A 19,087-nucleotide genomic window follows, 5' to 3' on the forward strand; every position below is an offset into this window, starting at 1 on the left:
GGGTGGGATTAAGCTTTTTACAAGAACTGACAGGCAGGAATTAGCAGAGGAGACACTGCAGCTAGGGTTGAATTCTGCCACCTTCCCAATTAAAACTAGGACAAATGGAAAACAAGTTTGATCCCTGGAATGAAGGGAGCCAGGGAGCCAGAAGTAGTCACAAAGGTTGGCAAACTTTTTCTCTCAAGGGCCAGAGAATAAACTTTTTAGGCTTTTTGGTCAAATACAGTCTCCTATATTGATTTTTTAACAATACTCTAAAAACATAAAAACCATTTTCAACTCAAAGACTGCAAAAACAGGCTGTGGGATGGATTTCACCCACACATGGGCTGTAGCTTGCAATCTCTGGTACAAGCAACGAACAGGAATTCATGTAACACAGCATACGGGACTTTATTAAATAAGACAGACGTGGGGCAATGAGAGGTGAAGTATAAGGGCAAATTACTGTCAACAAATAATCTGAAGCACAAAAGCTCACAGTAAACATGAAGAGAATGCAGGAAGATTACATGTGAATACAGGTGATGCTAAATGGGAAAGGAAGAAAAAAGGGAGCACATGGGAGGAAAGAAAAAAGATGATAAAACAATTTGTGAGCCATCTCAAGCCATCAAGAAAACATTCTACTGTAGGGCAGAGGCTGGCAACAAGATCAGGACATGCAGTCCTGTGTGGCCATGTAGACAGATTAAGAACTAAAGCACTGGCAAAAAATAAAATAAATAAAAAATAAAGCATTGGCTCTAGCAAACCCTGTCACTGGCAGTCAGAAAAGACACAAGCCTACCAGAACCCAATTGTTTTGTCAGCAGCCTCCAGTGAGTCAAGACACAAACTGACTATAAGCTGTCTCCAGCTACAAAACCATTCGTATATTTAACTCATTTAATAACAAGTGAAGAGACACAGTTAAGTACACAAAAGCAAACCATTTACCACCTACTATGTAACTTACTTTTTATTGAAAGTATCTTGCATTGATGATGGATACCTTCTAGGTTTTGCCAGACATTTTAATGTTAAAGGTTAAATTATTTTTACATGCAAGTAGTGTGACGTTTCCCCCACATGGGATCACTGATTATAAAAAGATGACATATCACACAGGTTATTTGTCCTTTTTAATTGAAAAGCTAACAGACCATCTCGTTATATTTCCCCCAAAACCACAAACTGAGGAGTAACTGACTCTCTAGCCAACATAGTCAAAGCTGAGGATTAAAAATGCAAAAACAAGTCCTTAGATCCAATTAAAGGAGCCCTGCTACATACAGGTTCATCAATACCAGTGGCACTCTTTGATTCCAGGAAGCTGGAAGACATCCTAATAATCCCACTCAAAACATTTACCTCAAGTACCCTTTTTCCAGTTTCCAACTCATGAATAAAGATAATACGTTGTTCATTCTAGTTCAGAAAACTTTTTGCAACTTGTTTTATTTACAATGCCAACTCTTAAAAGGTTATTAAACTAACGTTAACTGACAATAAACTAGGTGGAAAACATTTTACAGAGAGGGAAATCCCAAAATGCCACCTTCTATAGCGAACCCACAGTTGAGTTTTATTCAGAGTGAAGAAACAAAAACTTTTGATCATACTGGAAGAAACTCAGCCATAAGTTTGGAATCTGTACTCAAACTACACATGCAAGGAGGACAATATTCTGCTAAAACAACTGATTTGCTGCTGCGTTTGTCTACGGTTTGTCTAATATTAACAATTATAAACAGAGCAGTGCAACTAGTATTTGGAACAATCCTTACAGTGTTACAGTGTCAGGCATAACATTTCACTTCTCTTCACACCACTGGTTCTCTTTGCGTACCTAGAAGAGACAGATATAAGGAAGCACCTTAAGAAGTCTTTCCTCAGACTACTACCTAATGATTCATCAACAGACTATGAAGAGGGTCAGACAGGGACAGACAAAAAACTGGAAAAATACCAGGTTACAAGTACACTTCCTGGTTATCCTTCTTTGCCTCCCCAGGTTTTTATTCTACCCTGCTGAAATTATCAAAAAAGCAAAGGCAATAGGCATTAAAGCTTCAGTCACCAGACATGGCAACAAATTCAAACAGTTCATGCACATTATTTCAGTTTGTAGCTGTGTCAACATTCTGATCTTTTCATTCATTTCTTCCCCCACTCACTAAGATGCTCATAAGTGTCCTGGCATAACACCATCCACAGGGGTTGCTTTTCTGAAGTCAAATATTTATGGCTTGCTTACATTTAAGGTCCCAGGTGCCAAAACTAGTAACTGCAAAGGAGTAAATATCAAAGAGCACCTATGATTGAAAACTAATCATTCTTATGCTTAGGCAAGAGTGGTATTGTGCAAGTGTTTAGACTTAACAGACCACTCTCAAAACGAGTATTTTTATAACACAGAAGGTGCCTACTAACCCTCAAGTAAAAGTCAAGATTCCCTGATAGAGACAACACATCTTTTCTGAGCATGTTTGCATTTCATTCTTTTTTAAAAAGTGTGTGATCAAGAACAAGCTGTGAGCAACCTACCTGGGCTTCCTCTTCTTCAGTAAAATCATTTTTGATATTGAAGGTCTTGCGAATCTCCTCAGGAGTTTTCCCCTTGATCATATTGGCAACAGTCTTGCATGTAACATCAAGCAAACCTTTAATGTCTAAGTAGTTCGCAGCCTGTAAAGTGATTGTTTTCATTAAAGAATTGAGGTTGTAACCTAAATCTAAAGGTAGTGATTGCCAATCCATATCTAATTAACTAAACTAAAATGCTAGTTAATTTTATGAAATTAAAGGGAAAATAAATCAGATTCTTTTGTGAAATATTTTTGTATGTCCTTCTGTTATACCTTCTATAATATGGAGTCCTGCTGCTGCCTTAAGCAAACTACACTACCTCTAATGCTAGAGAAGAGCCGCTACTTATGGGCGTGCATGTTTGTGCTCATGGGTGCACAAGCATATGTCAAATCTTGACAAAAATATATAAAGAGGCAAAAGCAGTAATAGCATTACATTTTACTGATCTCAAACAATTTCTTTGGTTTCTTTGGTTTTCTCTATTTTCTACTCTTACCTTCAATATTCCCTTTGGCTTTAATTTCATCTTTCATTAGTTTAAGGTAAAAGCTTAGATCAGTGATCTTCTTTTCCAATACAGGTGGTTTAGTGCTATCAACTTTTCTCTGAATACTACTTTAGCTGCATCTGCGATTTTTGTGTGTTGGGTTTTATTTCTATTCAGATCAAAATACTTTCTGGCATACAATTTTTAATTCTTTTCTAATTTTTCTTTTGATTTCTTCTTTGACTCATGGGTTACTAAGAAGTGTTAAGTTTTCAAATATTTAGATTTTCCAGATAGCTTTGTTACAGACTTCTCATTTAATTTCACTGTGATCAGATCACACAGTGTATGTGCCTTGACTCCTTTCAAATATTGGGACTTTTTTCCTACCATTAACAGGTCTATCTTAGTAGTATACTTTTGAGAAGAGTATGTATTCTGCTGTCATTATATTTAACATTCTATAAATGTCCATCAGGATAAGTCAGTCAATAGTGTCATTCATGGCTTCTACATCCTTACTGATTCTACTTGTTTTATCAATGAAGTAGAGACACGTGTTAAAATCACTAGGATTGTGGATTTGTCTATCCATCCTTTGAGTTCTACTGGTTTTTGTTTCACTTTTTGGAAATTCTTTTAAGCAATAAACACTTAGGACTATAATGCCCTAATAATGAACTGATCCCTTCATCATTATGCAGCAACCCTCTTTAATCCTGGTGATATTCTTTGCTCTGAAATCTATTTTAATATAGTCACTGCAGTTTTCTTTTGATTACTGTTATCATAATTTAATCTTTTTCCACCCTTTAAATCTGTCTCTTTAAAGTGGGTGTTTTGGACACAGCATAGCTGAGTTTTGCTTTTTAAAAATTCAATGTGACCATCTCCACCCTCTGTTGCATTTACATTTGATCACTTATTTAATATGGTTCTTAATATATAAATTCAAATATAGCACTGCACTGGAGTTTATAGAGAATTAAAATTCAGTGTCAATGAATTTAACAAATTTAACTATTAGAAGTGCTAGAAATATCTTAAAGAATGTATTAAGAACATACCAGAATAAGTTCAAAAAGTGTTCCTTGGTCAACTTTCAGGAATTCTTGGTCCCAAACAGGGATATCATCTGTTCGCTTTTCTTTGTTCTCATCATCCTCAGGAGGAGGGGGGTCATCCTTGTGGTGGGTGCACCACTGAATGACCTGTAAAAATGAAAGTTTATTCCTCTGTGGCATTACATCACAAGGTACTCATTCCACTACTGGGGCAAAGTTGTTTTTACACTGGGCTAAGAACTAGCTAGAAGTTGACTTGAATAACCAAGTAGTCAAACTTGAAAAGCAAAACTGAAGCTTGAGGAATCTTCATAACCCTAGGGGTTAGACGATCTTAAAAGCAAACATGCAGATAGATAATTATACTTGACCACACTAAAAAGCTCCTGTGCAAAAAATACATAAAGTCAGACAGGACAATGACTAAAAACTACATGCAACATGAGCAACCAGCAATGGATTACCCTCTAGAATATAAATCTTAAAAATCACTACAAAGTGGGGCGCCTGGCTAGCTCAGTCAGTAGAGTATGTGTCTCTCTCTTGATCTCCGAATAGTGAATTTGAGCCCCACACGGGGGACAGAGCTTACTTGAAAAAAACAAAAAAACAAAAACACAAAAACACTTAAGAAATGAGCTACAGATATGAACAGGCTATTCACAAAAGAAATCTCAGGAGAAAATGCTCAGTTTTATTAGATGCAAAAACCAATATTACAGTTACTACTTGAGGCTGACCAAAAAAAAAAAAAACAACTCAGGATTTTGATACTAATCTCTGGCAATAGTGTGAGGATAACATGAACCTTTATACTGGAGAGTGAGGTAATAACCCCTTTGAGGGGTCCCTGGGTGGCTCAGTCAGTTAAGCATCTGACTTCGGCTCAGGTCATGATCTCATCGCTTGTCTCTATGCTGACAGCTCAGAGCCTGGAGCCTGCTTTGGATTCTGTGTTTCCCTTTCTCTCTGCCCCGCCCCCACGTGTGTTCTGTCTCAGTCTCTCAAAATTAAATAAACGTAAAAAAAAAAAAAGTTAAAAAAAAATAACCCCTTTGGAAAGTAATCTATCAAATACTAGTGAGGGCGAGGATGTGCATACATTATCACCAAGAAATTCTAAACATCCGTGACATGCGCACAAGAATACTGGGCATAAGAACAAAGCAAGAAAAGCCCACATGTTCCCTTAGAAGGGGAATAAACACACATAAAGTTTCAGAGAGTTGGTTAGACTCTATGTACCATCATAAAGACCAAAATCAACACTGAAAGAGTTACAGGCTATAGAATCTAGGTGGTAAGTGGGTGTTTGCTGTATAGTTTCACTTTTCTGTATGATTAAAATTTATTCAGTATAATACTGGAGGAATAAGCAATGCTGAGAAAAAATGGCAGAACTGACAAACTATACTGCCAGGATGTAAGAAAAGGAAAGAACTATTTCTAGAAGGGAAAGTCAAGCTATGCAGTTTTAATGAAATAAACAATAGTTTTTTAAGTATTCCAGTGGTATAAGAAAACAACAGCAATATTTGCTTACGTAAGCATTAAAAAAACTGGTAAGTATATCTAAGAAACTAATGTTGACTAGTATTACTTGAGGGGGTTGCAGGTTAGACAGAGCCAAGGATGAGAGGTTTTACCATATACTTTTTTGCAGTTTGGATCATGCAGTTATTCAGTATGTAAGTTCAAATATTCCTAAGAACAGGCTTAAAAAACTTATTCTCTGAAGTGGCCCCGTACCACCCAGACCATTAACTCTGATCTTCTGTACTAACTCCTTGCTTGTTCATTATGCTCTAGTCACCACACTTGCTGCCTTCCCACCTTTCCTCAGAGTAGAACATGCTCTTGTCTTAGGGTCACTGCACTTGCTCCCCATGCCCAGAACTCTATTCCCCCACATAATCATGTCTTTGCTCAACGATCGACTTCTCAGTAAGGCATTTCCTAACCACCTTTATTTTAAAAATAGCTAACTCTCCATCGATCAACCCAGTTATGCTCCACAGCTTTCTCATCTGACTTATTTATCTTGTATGTTTCCCCCACACCTTTAGGATGTTCATTCCCTAAGGGCAGACATTTGGTCTCTGGTTACTGCTATAACTCCAACACCTAAAAAATGGCATTTGAGGGGGGCCTGGGTGGCGCAGTCGGTTAAGCGTCCAACTTCAGCCAGGTCACGATCTCGCGGTCCGTGAGTTCGAGCCCCGCGTCGGGCTCTGGGCTGATGGCTCGGGGCCTGGAGCCTGTTTCCGATTCTGTGTCTCCTTCTCTCTCTGGCCCTCCCCCGTTCATGCTCTGTCTCTCTCTGTCCCAAAAATGAATAAACGTTGGAAAAAATAAAAAAATTAAAAAAAAAAAATGGCATTTGAATAAAGTCCTTTTAGATGCATTTTACATTAGGATAAAACAGAATGTTTATTGCAAGACAATACCCAGAAGAAAAAAATCTAACTAGATAAAATATAAAGCTTCTAAACCATAAAATACTATTAACTGACTTAAGTCAATGCAAAGTGATAGAAACACCATATAAACAACTCCTATAAAAAGTCCACTAGATTACAAAATGGATGAATCTTGAAAACATTATGCAAAGCCAGACACAAAAAGACAAATATTGTATAATCCCATTTATATGAGGTGCCCACAACAGTCCAATTCACAGACACAGAAAATAGTGGTTAACAGGGGCTGGAAGGGGTTATTGAGGAGTTATTGTTTAAGGAGTACTGAGTTTCAGTTTGGAATGAGGAAAAATTCCTAGAGATGGTGAGTCGTGGTGGCTGTACAACAGTGCAAATGTATTTAATGCCACTGAGGTGTACAGTTAAAAAAGTTAAAATGGCAATTTTTAAAAAGAAATTTTAATGTTTATTTTTGAAAGAGAGAGCAAGCAAGCATGAGTGGGGGAGGGGCAAAGAGAGAAGAAGACATGAAATTCGAAGCAGGCTCCAGGCTCTGAGCTGTCAGCACAGAGTCTGACACGGGGCTCAAACTCATGCATGAACCGTGAGATTATGACCTGAGCCGAAGTTGGACGCTTAACCGACTAAGTCACCCAGGTGCCCCTGTTTATTTATTCTTGAGAGAGAACAAGTGGGAGAGGGGCAGGGGGAGAGGGAGAAACAGAATCTGAAGCAGGCTCCAGGCTCTGTCAGCAAAGAATCCAACACAGGGCTCAAACTCACCAAATTCGAGATTATGACCTGACCCAAAATCAGACACTTAACCAACTGAGCCACCCAGGCATCCAAAAATGGTAATTTTTATGTTATGTGTATTTCATAGCAATTTTATTTTGAGAGAGGGAGAGCGCATGCAAGTACGCTAGCAGGGGAGGGAGAGAGGGAGAGGGAGAGAGAAACAGAGACAGAGAAGAGAGAATCCCAACCAGGCTCCGTGCTGGTAGTGCAAAGCCCAACACAGGGCTACATCCCATGAACCATGAGATCATGACCTGGGCCAAAATCAAGTCAGACGCTTAACCAACTGAGCCACCGAGGTGCTCCTACAACTATTTTTAAAAAGCCCACCAGAAAGACACGCAAAGGAAAACAGACCAAGCAGAAAATACAAATGGCCAATAATACATGCCAAAAAATGTTCAGGCTTAGAGAATCACTTTTTAACCAGTCTAGGGCAATTAAAAGAAATGCTAATAGCTAATTGTGGTAGGATATGGAAAAATACGCAGCACAGCTGTATCTCACACCAGGATCAAGAGAAAGCATTAAGATGAAACTGCATATAGCCAATGACCTTTGAAAATCTCTGAGCAAAAGGCCAACTGGAACCAACCATTCTCATCTCTAAGCCTAACTAGTTTCCTCCACTTTATAAAAACTCGGTGCTATTTCTTCAGATGAGCATCCAATTAAATGGCTGGCTCTGTTAAGGAGCCATGTACCCTGAAATGCTAAAATTCTATTCAACATGAAGAGCCTTTTATGCTTACACACAAGGTAAGGTAGTCAATGGTGTGGGTATATTTATTCTCAAGCTCCCCTTGCAGCGTATCTATCAAATAATCACAGGACCTAATTAAATACACATAACAAATATTCAGAGTCATAATCAGTCAATGTAAGGAAGCAATCTATGTAGTACAATAAGATCACAAGGATGTTCAATGAAAAAACAAAAGCATATATACAAATATATAGTTTGTTACCTTACCTTTTTTAATATTGCTGCATTAACATTTGGTAGAGGAACTGGGTCATCATCTCCTTCGTCATCCATTCCCAAATCTAAGAAAACCAGAAGAGAGTTGCCATTATTCCCATTATTTATACCAAGGAGGCTATGTCTCAAATGAGTAATTTGCAAGACACTGTCTACAACTATGAAAAGTACTCTACTAAAAATAGTTCTCTTATGAGCATTTAAAGTTAGTGGTTCCCAACAGGTCCATAAACCACCAAAAACTATAAAAAGTTGTGGGAGTAGACAATTTTAGGATTATTACACAAAAAGGATCCTTAATAAGAAAGAAAAGTCACTTAATAAGTGGGACTGAGATGACTGGTCAGCCATTTAGTAAAAAATTAAAGCCAGACCCTTAGCCTTACTCTTAATACCAAACTCTCTAGATGGGCTGCATTTAGAAAGACAGAGGAAAAAGTATTCAAGTAACAGAATCTCAATCTATTAAAATCTGAAGCCCAAAGATGTATATATACACACACAAATCATGCAACCACTGACAAAAATAAGGCAGGCAGCTCCTTATGTACTGGTATGATCTCAGGATTAAAGTTTTTAAAAGCCAGGTATAAGAAAATAAGTGTTATCTGAATAAAAATGGGCATATACTTAGATATTTAGATTTAAAATAACTTCACAGGAATACAGAAGTATTAACAATATTCTGTGTAGGGAAATTAACAAGAATGTGGGTTGAGGGACTCAGTTTCAGTGTATACCTGTTAAGAGTTATTCATCACGTACATATTACCTACAATTTTGAAACTACAGGTTGTCCTGGTAAAAACACCTAACTTTCAGACTCTCAAAGTGATGGTGAACTCCACGGAAAAACCTTAAAAATAAAATCCCTACGTTAAAGATTCTAAATAAGAGTATTTTTCATGCCAAATGGGTCCACCCTTCAGTTTCTACATGACTAAAAGAACGGCCAAAGTTATTTACTAGTTAGCAAGTACCAAGATTAGTGTCCCAAAGTTACTTCAGCACTATAGTGGTTGTAGCAAAGAATCAGTTATGCTGACATGGCCAGTGCTCAATCAAATCATTTCAGTTCCTGATAAGTTAACAGGCGTCCTAGGCAATGGAGAGTCAGCAATGAACACAGGAGGATGCAAAGAATTGCTGCAATTTTAGACAGAACTGCTCAAACATGTCTTATTTAAAAGATGACATCTGTGGGGCGCCTGGGTGGCGCAGTCGGTTAAGCGTCCGACTTCAGCCAGGTCACGATCTCGCGGTCCGGGAGTTCGAGCCCCGCGTCAGGCTCTGGGCTGATGGCTCAGAGCCTGGAGCCTGTTTCCGATTCTGTGTCTCCCTCTCTCTCTGCCCCTCCCCCATTCATGCTCTGTCTCTCTCTGTCCCAAAAATAAATAAACGTTGAAAAAAAAAAAAAATTAAAAGATGACATCTGAGTAAAACCCTAAAGGAGACAGAACACCTAAGCAGAGAAAATGGCAAAGGCAAAGGTCTTCTGATAGGAACGTCTGGCATGTTCTAATAACACAGAAGGGATCCAATATTACTAGAGCAGGGTTAGCAAGGGTGAAAGCAGATGAGACCAACAACAGAGGACCTGATAGTAACTGGGTACTGTGCATTTTGGCTACTGTACTGGGAATAGGTGGCAGAGAGCAGGAGAAAGAAGGAAAACAACTATGAGGCTGGTGGCTTGTACAGGTTTACAGCTATGGAAGAATGATCCAATTCTGTATGTATTTTGATGGTAGAGGCAAAAAGGTTTGCCAACAGATGGGAAGTAGAGTTAAGAGTCAAGGAAGACAAAGGTTTATGACATGAGGAACTGGATGGATGAAAGTGCCACTGGAGTTACCATTAACTGATATGAGCAGAGAAGTGTTCTCTGATATGTCAGAGAAGTGTTATTCTGAAGGGCAGGGAATTAAGAATAAGAACAATCTAGTTAGTTGTCTAACTAACTAGACAAAGTTAGTCTAGTTCCCTAACTTTGAGGTACCAATTAGACCTCCAAGGGTAGACAAACCAGTTAAATATGTCAAGTGTAAAAATTAAGAGATCAGAATCATAGGTAGTTTGGGGAACTGGTGTACAGACGGCACATAACATTATGAGACTAGATGAGATGACCAAGGGAATCAAGGAGTACATATATTATGAAAAGATCCAATGATTAAGCCAGCCTTGAGGAACTACAGACTTTAAAAATGGGAAGACAGAAGGGTGCCTAGGTGGCTCAGTTAGTTAAGCATCCAACTCTTGGTTTCAGCTCAGGTCATCATCTCAGTTTCTTAAGTTCGAGCCCCACACATCAGGCTCTGTGCAGTCACCAGGCGGAGCCTGCTTAGGATTCTCTCTCCCTCTCCCCCACTTATGCTGTCTCAACCCACCAATCAATCAATATTTAAAAATGAGAGGATAGAAAGCTGTGAGGTAAGTACTAAGTAAAGTATCCTGCAAGTCAAATGTAGAAGGGGATGATCAAATGCTGTCAACAGGTCTAGATGAGAAATAAAACAGATCACGCACTTGACAACATGGAAGTCACTGAGCTTAACAAGCAGTTCCAGTGGAGTGGTAAAGATGAGAGTAGACTGAAAAATTATCTTAGTTTCCTGTACAGATGGATCAATCCTGTCCCCTCTCCTCCTTTCTACCAATGTCATTCCCTGATCCCATCTCAACCTAGAGTAAAAGTACAAAAATGACTATCTCAATTTGCATTAAGCCACTTTTGCTTTTCCTGTTCTAGTATGAAGTATTTTTTAAATTAATTAATTTATTTAGGGGCGCCTGGATGGCTCAGTCTGTTAAGTGTCAGACTTCAGCTCAGATCATGATCTCATAGTTCAACAGTTAAAGTCCAGCATCAGGCTCTCTACTATCAGGGAAGAACCTGCTCTGGATCCTGTGTCTCTCTCTCTCTGCCTCTCCCCAGGTGCTCCGGCACAGGCTCTCTCAAAAATAGACATTGGAAAAAAAAGGAAAGAAACTTAATGCCTTTTTAAAAATTTATTTATTTACTTAGTTACTTACTTATTTATTTAAAGTAGGCTCCATGCCCAATGTGAGGCTTGAAATCATGACCCTGAGATCAAAAGTCACATACTCTACTGAATGAGCTAGCCAGGTGCCCCTAGTGTGAAGTATTTTTAATCAGAAGGGAGAAAAGGAAGTTACAATATATAAAATACTTGAGGAACCATAATACAGAACACCAACTTGTTTAGATCCAAATGTTATTTGGAAGAAGGTTTAAGCCCTGTTAAAAACAAGGGCCTTATTGGGGCACGTGAGTGGCCTCTGGCTTTTGATTTCAGCTCAGGTCATGATCTCACAGATCGGTTTGTGGCACTGAGTCCCACATCAGGCTCTGCGTTGAAGGTGTGGAGCACGCCTGGGATTCTCTCTCCCACTCCCTCTGCTCCTCCCCATCTTGTGCGTGCGCAGGTGCTTGCTCGCTCTCTCTCTCAAAATAAATAAAACAGTTATCAAGGATCACCTCCCTAGCATTTAAACTAAGGATGTACAATGTCTTTTCCACTTTTAGACTGACTTCACAAGTAGTAACAGTCATTCCTTTAAGCTATTTAGTTTCAAGGACTTCTGAAAGACGCCTGTATCCTGATACCGCATCCTGAACCTGAACAAATCAGTACGTCCACGTGCACACATGCCAAGATTTTCAGTTCTGATTATACTGTGATTAGGTTTTATTTTTGTCTTCTAAGTCACAAAAAAACCATAATCAGAGATACTGCAGATGCAAAACAAAGAAAGCAGTAAGCTGCCAAATCCAATGGACTCCAATCCTGATGAGGCTAGAATTTTATATAAACGACTGGTACTTAAGATAAAAACCATTCACCTATGATGCCCAAAGGCTATGAAGGCAAAGAATCATTTAACTGTTGCTATCACTCCACTTGCTTCAGTGATCAAAAGAGGCATGGATAACCTTCACGGAGCCCTATGTTCTTATATGGGCAAATGCTTTTTGAAGCAGCACAGGACAGATTAGTGTGCAAGACACTACTAAGATGAAATAAAGAACACTTTCATCGCCAAAGCAAGTATTCAGGCAGCAGTTTTGGTATCAGTTCTACATCTTCTAGATAAAGCCTTACTCACCTGCCTTTAGGGAACTTGGAATGCTTTCACACTCTTTATTAGTGACCATACCATAGTTCTTCATTCAACAGGTACTTGATGAACAGTGACTGTGGGATGTACCAAGGGGTTTACAACTTAATAGAAGTGATCTATGTATGTATGTACCAGGATACAGGAGCGTAAGTGCCATATGATTGGTACCAATCACCAAAAAGAATTACATGTTCAGCTTTTATCAGCAAACAGAAATTACCAGCTTAGAAAACAGAAGACACACCCTCTGTAATTTAGCTTTTGCCCCTAGTGAACTTAATATGTGCAGGAAGAAATCCTCTTACTATGAAATTCCAAATAACCAGTCTGTAGATGAATGTGATAATCACTCTGGTCACCTCAAAATGCCTCCCTTGACTTCCACAAATCTTATTCCACTCATTCCCCACTTCTGACTTCTACTCTCTTAACTCCACCTGTCTCCCATTCCAATATGGCTGACTGCCAACCTCAATTTACTCCCACAGATAAATACTCCTACAACCCACCACACAAAGTCTATGTATCCCTAGTAGTCTACAGCTCAGGGATCAATCCACACACTCAACTGTCTAGTAGACTGTTACAAAACTCTTCTGGGCGTGGGGTGGGGAGGGGACCAAACATACATAACATGTTCAAGCTCCAAAGTCACATTCTTTCCATTTCTCTCAAGCCCATTCTTCAGCTCTACCAACTAGAGTATCACAAGCTCACCCCACACCAATAAACCCCAACTAAAAATTTCAATTTTACTTTTCTCTAACACACCTTGTCCACTTTACCTCAGAATAACCTCCCAAAACATCCTAATTTTACTAAATTTGAAATATCACCTCACTAGTACCACCCACTATAGTCTCTACCCAAGCCTGAAAAATAACATCAGCCAAGATATTTCCCCAGCACCTCTTGGCACATTTTATCAATGCACTAATTATACCATGTGACAGTGTGTCTTGTTTGGTGTCTTTCTTCCCAGTTTATAAATCCTTCAAGGGCAAAGACGGTTTCTCACTTAGCTTCCTTTCCCCAGCATACAGCTAGTGCTTGGCATGTAACTTTTCTCTTAGCTGAAGCATAAGCTACATAAAAACCTTTGATATTTGAATACTGAACAACATTCTTCTTACTATTAATTTTTTTTCACCAATGCAAGAAATTGATTTGCACTGTCTCCATATACTATTAATTAATGTCTACCAATCCACTGGAATAGTAAGAAAAGATTCAAGTGAACTAGTAAAAGTTTCAAAATGTTTCAGGACCTGTTTTGTAACCTTACTTCTTTAATGTGCGGGGTCTATGCTTTGCAGCAGTTTCAAAGGAACGACAAAAAAGACAAAAAGGAAAACGTGGTTTAAAAAAAAAAAAAAAGACCGACATCTCAATTTACCATCTACTCAGCTTACTCCCCTGCTGAAACAAAGTACTCTATTTAGCTACCATATAGGGAGGTATCTCTTTTTCCGGAGGCTTTTATTTTTCTCATTACAAACAGCGAACCCAAATTTACTTCAAAGAGAATTGGGCCATTATTGTCTGATGCTGGGAAATCACTTCAGTATTAGTTTATGGCCTTACCTATTTAGCAATGGGAAAAAAAAAAAAAACCTCATTAATTCAGACAATACATCAAGGATGTCCTGTATCAGAAAACTGTAGTTTTTAATTTAAAAAATGTAAACTTTATTTACCCCTCATACTCTTGCGCACTTAATGACAAATCATGCCTTGTATAAATTCAGTGTTCACAGGTTATCTCCACCTAAATATTACTTCTACTTTTCCTTTACCCAGGTTTTCTAAAAAACTTACCTTCCAACATGGTCTTGATAGTCACAGACTGTTTGGCAATTTCAACATCAACTTCAAATATCTCTCCATCAGAACTCTGCAACTTAATTGAAGGCATCTAAAAAAAAAGGTATTATATTGAACTTGAAATTTAAGAGATATTAGTTCTATACATTTGGTCAACTATAGTCTGTTAGAAGACCTCTATCTTACTAACTACAAAATCCTAAGCACCCGTACTATGTAAAACCCCCGTTAAACACTTCAAGTGGTTATTCACAGGCTAGTATAGAAGTGTTGACAGAAAATTTTTTCAAAGTTTCAAATTTTTTATAACTCATAGGAACACAAGCTTTTAAGGCCTGCCCTAATGAAATTATTACTGGAATAAATTTAAAAGTTACATTCTACACTTCTAATGCAAAATATATTTCAAATAAACTTGTTTATTTTGTCTTTGCCTGCTTTTCTGCTCTTACTAAGTACTGATTACTCTCATCTGAATAGTTAACTGCCACAAAAAACTGCAAACCTGAGGGTGGTCAGTCCTAAACAAACAAAGCTAATAACATACTCATTTTCCAATAGTGAAACTTAAGTGAAAAATGAGTTCAAATCCAAGGAATATATGAGAATATACTTACATATGTTTGCATCAATGTAAAATATGCAAGATAATGAAATATTTAAGGATAAACAAATAATCTAATTTACAAAACCAAATAAGGTACCTAAATTTAACAGTACTTCTTAGCTCTCATTAAGACTGTCCAGGTTTCCAAGTTTGAGTTCTGCTAAAATCCTCAAAGAAATAACCCATTACTTGCTCCAAAAATGTATTTATTACCTCAGATAAATTATGAGTCATTGGGGAAAAGACACTTCTTAGATAAAAATTAATTAAGCAATTAACTACAAAGGACTTGAGTTCTGACAAAAAAACAACCAAACACTTCTTTAAAATTAAAAGTTCTAAGCCATCAATTTCTTATTTTCAGATTGTTGGCAGAGGCACTTGGGGGAGGACTCTCAAGATTAATCCACGATCTCTTCAAGTTTCAAGTACAGAATTTAAAGGCCCTTGCTTCTGAGTATTCATAATCCTGCAATGTCACTATTAAGTTGAAATTACAGAGTTTGGCATTTAAAACATTCACTTCGGGGCGCCTGAGTGGCTCAGCTGGTTAAACGCCCAACTCCTGATTTCAGCTCAGGTCATGATTTCATGGTTTGTGAGTTCAAGCCCTACATAGGGCTCTGTGCTGACATGGAGAACCTACTTGGGATTCTCTCTCTCTCTCAAACACTAAAAAAATTTCAACCATTCACTGCACCTATTTTAGGATCAAAGACTTCAAACCCATGAAATCAGTTAAAATATTCATTCGCCTTTTCCCAATTATCTCCATTCCTCCAAATAAACAAAAGAAAGGAAGCAAAAATGTAAAGCTATGTTTTAAAACCAGCCACTGAAATATCCTGCTCTCACTCATCAATGGTTAGAGAGAATCTCATTTCACTTTTCAGTTCACAAAGATGTCTGTTCCTCCATGATGCTTAATGCTTGCCAATAATGCAGTTGTTCTGTTCAACAGAGAAGGGCCCAGTGCAGAGAACCTTCCCTGTGACAGGGCAGTAACAAAAAGTAATCCCAAAGGAAATACTTCAACGTGAACTCAATTTTTTTTTTTTTTTTTTACAAAACTCTCTACATTCTTTTTACATTCGATAGTACTGGAATGAACACTAAAGAATGACAAGTCTGGGACTTCAGTTGATAAAATTAGTTTTAAGGAAGGTGACCATTTCGTATTTCTCTCAAATAACTCTTGGCAAATAATTAGATCTGCTTAGTCATAGTCAAATTCCTGTATTAGGTTACTCTTAAGGGAGTTGAGATCTTATTAAATAAGCAGGGAGGCAATCTGTTAATCTGTAATCGGATGCACTTTGTGATGCCAAACTTAATACTTAAAGAGAACTTTTTTTTAATGTCTTAGAGCTAGAATTCGGTGCAAAACTGCAATAATAATGGATGAGATTTTGATTTGACAGGTTTTCAAGCAATTCTTTAAGCTCCTCATCTTGAAAATTAAATCCCCCTCCATGACTGGAATGAAGCAGGTTCTGTCAACAACATAAAGAAAAAGCTGTTTTAAGGGACCCGAATTCTAGCACCTCCTTTTAGAGAGGAGAGCGAAGTCTGCGTTGCTCTGTGACAGATACATTCTACTGTGACGCTCTGATACATTCACTATCCCAAAACCCAAACGTGAGGTCCTATCCAGGTGAACATTCTAACCCTGTAAAACATGACCCAAAGCGTCTAGCTTTTAATGAGTTAGGCCTCCCTACAAGTCACACCACCATGACGAGGGCATCTGCTATTTCAACAGTTGTTTCAGCAACTCCAGGCTGTGGCAAAAAAATGGCGAGAAATATTCTGAAGGAGCAAGCGGCTATCTGCAAGCATGCGGCCCAAACACAGCCAGGACCCGGGACTAGTGAGGGCAGATACAAGGGAGAGAAGGAACGCAAGCCAAAAATCCAGCGCTCCCAAACTCCCACCGGCCACGCTCCCTGCGGACACCAAAACAACAAACACGCACACCACGCCCACGCCCGCCCAAAGACCTGCACTGAAAGCCCCGCCGCCACCCCCGCCCAAGAGAAGCCCAGGGCCGCAGCCTGGGCCTCGCAGCAGAGCTCTGCGCAGACTGACGCTCGCCCCGTGCGAGGAAGGACCAATCCCGGGCCCAGCTCGCACCTTCTCCCGCCCGCCGGCCTGGGCGCCCACGAGGCGTCGTGAGGACGCGCGGCCAGGAGAGGCCTCGCCGTCGGGGGGGATGGGAGGGAGGGGGAGGTGGGGCGGGAGAACGGGACCCAGCGACAGGTTCCACTGGGCCTGAGGGACGCAAGGCCCAGGTGCCTCCCGCCTCCGGCAGGCCAAAGCACAGCGGTGCGGACACCCAGCTCGCAATCCACGGCGCTACCGCCCCATTCCGCTCGGCCTGCGTCTACTCACGGTGCTCGGTCTCAAGGAGACTGCGGGCCGGAGGGTGACAAAAACAGGGCAGGGCAGCCTCCGCTACGAGAAGAGAAAGGCAGAGAACAAGGCCACTACGGCGGCGCGGCGCGGCGTCGGCCTTTATAGAAGCGGGCGCAGGCGCCGAGGACCCCGGAGCCCGAGGCGTCACAGAGCCGGCGGGGCTGGCCGCCGAGATCGCCTGACGCAGGCCAAGGACGGTGGGGCGGAGAGGCGGCGGGCGCGAGGCGCGGGGGCGGGGTTTCGTCCTTATCCTCTCACTCCACCCCACCCCACCCCACCCCCGAGAGCGCGGCTCGCTGTCCTGAAAGCAGGAGAGCGGACCTGGCTGGGGTACTCCGCAGCCAGCCAGGGTCCTTCAGGCAGGGGCTGGCCTAAGCCGAATTAAAGACCCCACTCCTGAAAAACCTAGAAACTGCTAGTGGGGGGGGGGGGGAGGGGAGGGTTAGTGTTCGGGAGGTTTTCTGGCTCCCCTTTCCTGAAGGGGAAAGAAGGCTCAGGCGAAGAATGGCAGATGGGCGTTGCAGTCACCGCCCTGAGATACCGCTTGGTGCCTCGGCGTCATCCCCTGTGCCCAGCATGCGTTAGTTCTCTCTCCATAACAACCCATGAAGTGAAGTTCTGTTACCTTTTCCCCTGCTGTATACCTGAGAACAAATTCAGAACGACACAGTTTACTGTTCCTAAGCGTTGTTTCCTACTTGTTTTCTGAAAAGGCTTCCAGGCCAAAAATAACCATCGTTGCAGGGAAACCGCAAGTCCAGGCCCCTCCCGCAAACGTGTATTGAGCAAAATGTGCATGAAGCGGTGCTGGGGGATTCTGGGGTGAACCAGGCAGTCAGGGTGCAGCCTGCGCAGAACTCTCGTCTGGGTCCATAGGATGGAACCAACGCTACAGGAAAGGGGTTAGAGCTTGGCAAAGCACTGCGCCCCAACCCCATGCCACCCAGTCAGGGCCTTTTCTGGGCTCCACGCTTTTGCTGCTTCGTGAACCTTGCCACCCCTCCCTAGGAGACTAAGGCGCCTGGCTCACCTAACCACCAGGCATGTGATGGGATTCCTGACGCCAGGGAGACAAAAGAAACTTCCAAACAGGGCCCCCTAAAGAAATCAGAGGCCTACAGCTCTTCTGGGATGGGACTGGGCAGGGAGGCCAAGCAACTTCTTGGGTTACCAGGCTTTTGTCTACAAGCTGTGGTATCCAGTGTCTGCCAGGTGCCACAGCTGATGGCAGGGAGATGAAAGGACCTACAGCCCTCATACTTTTTTGCCGAAACACAGCCCTGCCCTCCGCACCTCCAACCTCAGGTTCCCTAGGCGAGTCCCACTGGAGCTCCTTTGCCCCCTTGCCCATGGCACACAAGGTGGAACCTTGTAAACTCTTGTTAAGCATCCTAAGCGGGACTGAGCAATGCCGGGTCGCACATCTAGCCTGAGGACCCAGCATGAAGTACGTGTATGTTTTTCCAAATATGTCTAGGGACCCCCAATATTAGAATCATCAAGATATGCTTGTTTTTAAAACGCAGATTTCAGTGGTGCCTGGGTGGCTCAGTCTGTTAAGCTTCCGACTTCCGCTCGGATCATTATCTCCTGGTTCGTGGGTTCAAGCCCCGCGTCTGGCTCTGTGCTGACAGCTCAGAGCCTGGGGCCTGCTTCATATTGTGTGTCTCCCTCTCTCTGCCCCTCCCCTGCTCATGCTCTGCCTCTCTCTCTCAAAAATAAATAAATGTTAAAAAATTAATAAAAACAAAATAAAACCTAGATTTC

The 19,087-nt window shown here is 40.8% G+C and overlaps 1 protein-coding gene across 1 annotated transcript; it reads right to left on the minus strand.

The window, feature by feature from the left end:
* Window positions 1–946: 946 nt before the first annotated feature.
* Window positions 947–17,416, minus strand: SKP1 (S-phase kinase associated protein 1). Its single transcript, XM_047084694.1, has 6 exons — window positions 17,297–17,416; window positions 14,293–14,389; window positions 8,320–8,393; window positions 4,132–4,275; window positions 2,533–2,673; window positions 947–1,834 (listed from the first exon to the last, which is right to left on the minus strand). The coding sequence occupies exons 2-6, from the start codon at window positions 14,387–14,389 to the stop codon at window positions 1,799–1,801; spliced, it is 492 nt and encodes a 163-aa protein (XP_046940650.1). The 5' UTR covers window positions 17,297–17,416; the 3' UTR covers window positions 947–1,798.
* Window positions 17,417–19,087: the final 1,671 nt, after the last annotated feature.

This window comes from Lynx rufus, unplaced genomic scaffold, assembly GCF_022079265.1.
Source record: "Lynx rufus isolate CCGP_SWC_20201006 ecotype Redwood Valley unplaced genomic scaffold, mLynRuf1.p SCAF_1, whole genome shotgun sequence".
In the NCBI taxonomy this organism is placed as follows: domain Eukaryota; kingdom Metazoa; phylum Chordata; class Mammalia; order Carnivora; family Felidae; genus Lynx; species Lynx rufus.

Bases quoted from the DNA above. Each gene is read 5' to 3' on its own strand.
- SKP1 (XM_047084694.1), bottom strand. From the start codon at position 14,389: ATGCCTTCAATTAAGTTGCAGAGTTCTGATGGAGAGATATTTGAAGTT. The intron at 8,394-14,292 runs GTAAGTTTTTTA...TGGTTTTCTTAG, and splicing joins TATCAAGACCATGTTGGAAG to ATTTGGGAATGGATGACGAA. The intron at 2,674-4,131 runs GTATGTTCTTAA...ATCACTTTACAG, and splicing joins CACTTTTTGAACTTATTCTG to GCTGCGAACTACTTAGACAT.